Source organism: Gossypium hirsutum, chromosome D13 (genome assembly GCF_007990345.1).
Source record: "Gossypium hirsutum isolate 1008001.06 chromosome D13, Gossypium_hirsutum_v2.1, whole genome shotgun sequence".
In the NCBI taxonomy this organism is placed as follows: domain Eukaryota; kingdom Viridiplantae; phylum Streptophyta; class Magnoliopsida; order Malvales; family Malvaceae; genus Gossypium; species Gossypium hirsutum.
In genome coordinates this window covers 12813070-12817859 of record NC_053449.1, presented here as the reverse complement: position 1 = coordinate 12817859, position 4790 = coordinate 12813070, and the positions used below count along the sequence as shown (strand labels likewise).

The 4790-nt window shown below is 36.9% G+C and overlaps 1 protein-coding gene across 4 annotated transcripts; it reads right to left on the bottom strand.

Moving 5' to 3' along the window:
• Positions 1–470: 470 nt before the first annotated feature.
• Positions 471–3979, bottom strand: LOC121202983 (F-box/kelch-repeat protein At1g26930). 4 transcript variants are annotated; one of them, XR_005922698.1, is made up of 3 exons: positions 3302–3900; positions 968–2757; positions 471–787 (listed from the first exon to the last, which is right to left on the bottom strand). XR_005922698.1 is itself a non-coding variant. In XM_041108755.1 (2 exons), the coding sequence occupies exon 2, from the start codon at positions 2618–2620 to the stop codon at positions 1076–1078; it is 1545 nt and encodes a 514-aa protein (XP_040964689.1). In that variant the 5' UTR covers positions 2621–2757; positions 3302–3979; the 3' UTR covers positions 471–1075. The 4 variants fall into 4 exon arrangements, 2 of the variants coding, with proteins under 2 accessions (XP_040964689.1, XP_040964690.1); XR_005922699.1 differs by having other exon boundaries at positions 968–2691; XM_041108755.1 differs by having other exon boundaries at positions 471–2757; positions 3302–3979.
• Between the last annotated feature and the right edge of the window lie 811 nt (positions 3980–4790).

Below are 4790 nucleotides of genomic sequence, written 5' to 3'. Positions count from 1 at the left end.
TACTACAAGCCTCTCTAATTAAGGAAGGACATGGATTCCTCAATTAACATACTGCTTTCGATATATCTATATAATAGTTTATGGGAAACCTAGACTCTAAATGAAATATTCCTTTGCACCTCACCCACAAAACAATTGCACAGCAAATGCCATATTTGCAATTTAACACCTAGCTTCTAAAAGAAATTACAATATACTGACTGGCTGATGCTTTCAATGATGCAGCCAGATTGATACTTAAAAGAAAGTTTTCAGTTAGTAATCATAGTATCGCATTTCCTAATTATAATTCTATTTATCAAGATTCTTGAACCAGAAAATCTATAACTTATCGTAAATGTGAAGAAGTTGAAAGAAAAAAGAGTCATCAACTCTATTCAATATATCAGACTAATTGCGGGAAAGTAAGGGAAAGAATAGAACTTATGAATTAGAAAATCGAGCAAAAAGAGAAACTGGCACCATCCAACTGAACAAAAGAAACTAAAAACAATGAAGGATTCCAAAGTGTACATAAGAAAATTTCTGGGAGTATATAGTTCATCAATTGTAATGATCAATGTAATCAGTACATCAGCCAACATCTAAGATAACAGCCTCCGGAACTTATTTCCTCCCTTGAAGACAATTCCAAGAAAATTAAGGAAGAAGAAACCCATATGACTAGTTCTGTGTTCTTAAAAAGCTTTCAACAAACTCTAATGGCAACCTACCAATGTGTTGGTACTTCAAATTATTAAACCTATTCCTGTGCTAATGACGCCAGCCTTTGCAAGTTCTCATGTCACTGAAAACGGGGGAAGACAAATTTAATCGAAGAAATTTTGAATGAAAGTTTGGAAAAAGAAATAAAAACTCAAGACACCCCTATCAATAAAACATTCTATTGAATCTTGAGTAATCTGAAATCTTCCCCATCATCCCCCATCCAAAAGGGTAAAGATGTAAAAAAGAAAGGGGAAATTACCATTAGTAAAAACTCAGAGTTGTGTGTTTAAGGAAAAACCGATGGTGCAAACCCCAGTGGCAGCGCAGCACCATTCAACCGCACGAGATGCCACCAAATTCTATCTCTCTAGCATCCCATCACAGCACAATTATACACAAAGTTACCCAACTGCTTTCTGGCAAGCAAGTTCCATTGGGGAGGCCTTTCGCTCGGAACCCATGAATTGATCTCAATAAAACCTTCACCTAAAGCCCTAGGTCCACCAATCACTATAAGGCGATCTCCACATGCTCTGAACGCAAGCCCCCAACCATTCATCGAAACTGCTCTTTCTGGCAATCTTCCAATAGTCAACCATGAGTTCCCCTCCTTATCATACTTCTTTACCTCCATGCCAGCATGATCAGCAGCATACAGTTCATTATTAACAACTGCAACCAGAGGGGGTGCCACAGCTGCCGCAGGCATCTCTGCGGCCGCTCCACTTCTTCCAGGAGACATATTGGGAATTTCAGTCCACTTTTTTGTCTCTAAATCATACTCCTCACCACAAGTGAGAACCCGTGCATCCTTCCCAGCTCCACCAATTCCTCCAATCACGTAAAATTTCTTATCCATAAATACACCACTACACATCTTCCTTGGCTTATTCATGCTAGGGAGAGTCTCCCATTTCTGAGTCTCAGAATTGTACATTTCTGCAGAGCTCAGGATATTACCCTGAGAGTCACAACCACCAGCTAAAATTGCAATTTCTCCAAGACTAGCCGATCCAAACAAGCACCTCGGAGCATTCATACTGGTCCCAGTAGTCCATGAGTTCGTCAGAATACTATACCTATATATAACCTGGGAAGTTACCTCCTTCCCAAATACAAGCAATTCAGTTCCAACAGCCAAGGACTCCTTATCCGAGAAAATGAAACATTCATTGGGAGGCATCCTTGGCAAATGCATCCACCTATGCCTAATTGGATCAAATGCCTCCCATTGAAGGAGGTGACAAGAAAAGTAAACCCAATGCTCAACAACACCGTTCTGCCTCCTCAACTTATAGATCTCCCCGCTCCTGATTAAGGAGCGAAAACTCCGATTCAATGAGGCAATGGAACCATAATCAGACCTCGAGCACCTAATCAGACAACTGATGGAATTATCTCTCCCAATTGGTTGGATTAATGCATCCAAGTCTGACGAAGAATCCCCAGCATGACTCCGATGACCATCCCTGGGAGAATCAGAAAAGCTGCTATCATCATTTTCACCATCATCCTCAGACTGTTCCTCTGGTGACTCCTCCACAGAATCCGACAGGCTGTCACTGTCTGATTGGTTAACCAAATCCGGTTTGTCTAGACCAATGGAGCAGTGGTGGATAAGAGAAGAGTCTGTATCCGAGGAAGAATCAGATCGCTTACTATCATCACCGGATTGGTCATGAGAACCTGGCAAGAGAAAGTCACCTGAGTCTTGTGGAGAAGAAGCATTAGAATTATTATCGTCACTCGAGGAATCATCAGAAGATAGCTTCGACAACTTGGTTTCCTGACAACCATCGGATTCGGAGAATTCCCGTGGGCGCTTCCCATTGTACATGTAAGCCCACTTCCTTTCTTCCTGACAAGAGCTTGCAAACACCAAACAGGACTTGCAGCACCGGTTCTCCAACATGACTCTTTAGGACCCCCTCCCGACTTCAGACGGGAAAATCCCCAAAAATAACAATGGGAATTTTCAAATCACTGTAACAACCACAAATTTTATTTCTCCCCCCAAAACATAACGCAGCCAAGATTAACAAATTCTACCTATTCAGGAAAACAAGGGGCAAACAAAGGGAGCAGTTTCAGATAAATTTTCAAAACGATAAACCAAACCAAACAGGAATTCGAATCCAATAAAACAAAGATCCAAATTCAGGCTTATAAAATGAAAAAAAAATATTCAGCGGCAAAAAAAAATAAAGAAGTCAAAAACAATAATTAAACATAAGCAAATTTGGTTAAAACAAGAACAAAAGAATTCACGATCAAACAAAGCTGAAGAAAAATAAGTCCCAGATCTCAGAATTTCATTGAAGGCAAACAAGAACAAAAACAAATAAAATAAAATAACAATCAGATTCAAACTAATAGAAGAAAGGAAAGCTAATCAGATCTGTTTATAATTTCATTAATATCATCTCATAATTTCATTAATACCATCTCATTAATTAGTAGATAAACACAAAGAGATAAACGAAATAGAAACATTAAATTTAAAAAAAAAAAAGAGAATAATAACAAAAGCGAAGAAGTGACATATAAAGGAAATGAAAAAAGAATCATAATACTAATGTTGCGAAGAACTTACTGATTGGATAAGAAGAAGAAAAAAATGAAATGAATCTCTTTCCGTCAAAAAATTAATACACCGTCTCTTTTCTCTTTCTTTTCTTTTTTTTTTTTTCAGTTGTTGTTCCTTTGATTTGCTGTTGTTCTTCGCGTTCTCGTGTTTCTTCGTTTAAATTTTTTTTTTCCTCTCTGTTTCTCTATAGGCTGGTTAATTTGTCCTTTGGATTTTCTCTGCAAATCAGAGCGAGGGAGCTTTGGTTTTGGCTTTGCGAGCAAAATCTATAAGAGGCCCCCTTTATCTCTCTTTAAACTTGCTCTCTCTCTTTCTCTCTCTCCAAAAAAATTTTTTTTTTGCTTAATGAAATAAAATAAAATAAAATACGTTTTTACGTTTTGTTTGTTTTCGGCAGTCGAATTATAAATAAAGGGAAAAAAATAAAAAGAGAACGGGAGGGTGGTGGTGAGGGAAAGGCAGGGCAGGCGGGGGGCGGCGGCGATGGTGGCGGTGGTGGGACCTATAAAAAGGGGGAGGGGGAGTGAAAACCGGTAACCCGTTAGCGCCGGTTTGACACGTGTTGACTATGTGATTGATGATGATGAGGCGGAGGAGGTGATGGAATAAAAACTGTCCCTCTCTCTCACTATCTTTTCTAAAAAAATATATTAATTTAATGGGAGAAAATAGATTTTAGGTACCCCTACGCCTTTTAACAGTGCAAGTAGTAAATATATGAATGGGGGGGGGGGATGGTCAAATCTCTGCCTGCCAGCTTCCGTTAGTGGAGTTTTTATCCCCTGCTTCTGCCGTTTTTGAAGACAAATTAAGCTCCACACTAATTAAGTAATTATCGAATTGACTAGTCAAATTACACACTACAATTATCCATCATCACTTCCGTAATCTTAATCTTAATCAAAATCATAATTATCCCTTAATATGATACTTTAAGCACGTCCACATATTTGGTTTGCTTTTAATCCCATTTTTTTCCTACAACTACATTATCTTAAAAAAAAAAAATCAAATTCCAGATTCACGATTCCACAAATGGTTCAATCTTTCGAAAGATTTAAATAATATATTTTAAGTTAAATTATGATTTCATCCGATTTAATCTTAATATTTTAATTTTATATAATATTAGTAATTAGTTTTGTGCTAAAATGATTTCTTTTGAGAAAAATTAATATTAGTATTTTAAACTAAAATAGTTAACAGGTTACTTGGACAAAGCAATGATATTATAAAATTAGAGGATCTAATTATTCCAAATTAAATCATAAGGAGTAAAACCATAATTTGAACAATATTTTTAAATAAAATAAAAAAGGTATTTTTCAAGCCAAATTAAAGATGAGGCCAAAAATAACCATAAACAGACCTAACAAATTTGAGTGATTTCTCAATTTGCAAAAGTTATTCTGCTAAATTAGCTAATTAGGTGGGAAAAAAGCACATTAACAATGGGCAAATTTTATTGCTAATTACGGAAACAAATATATATTAT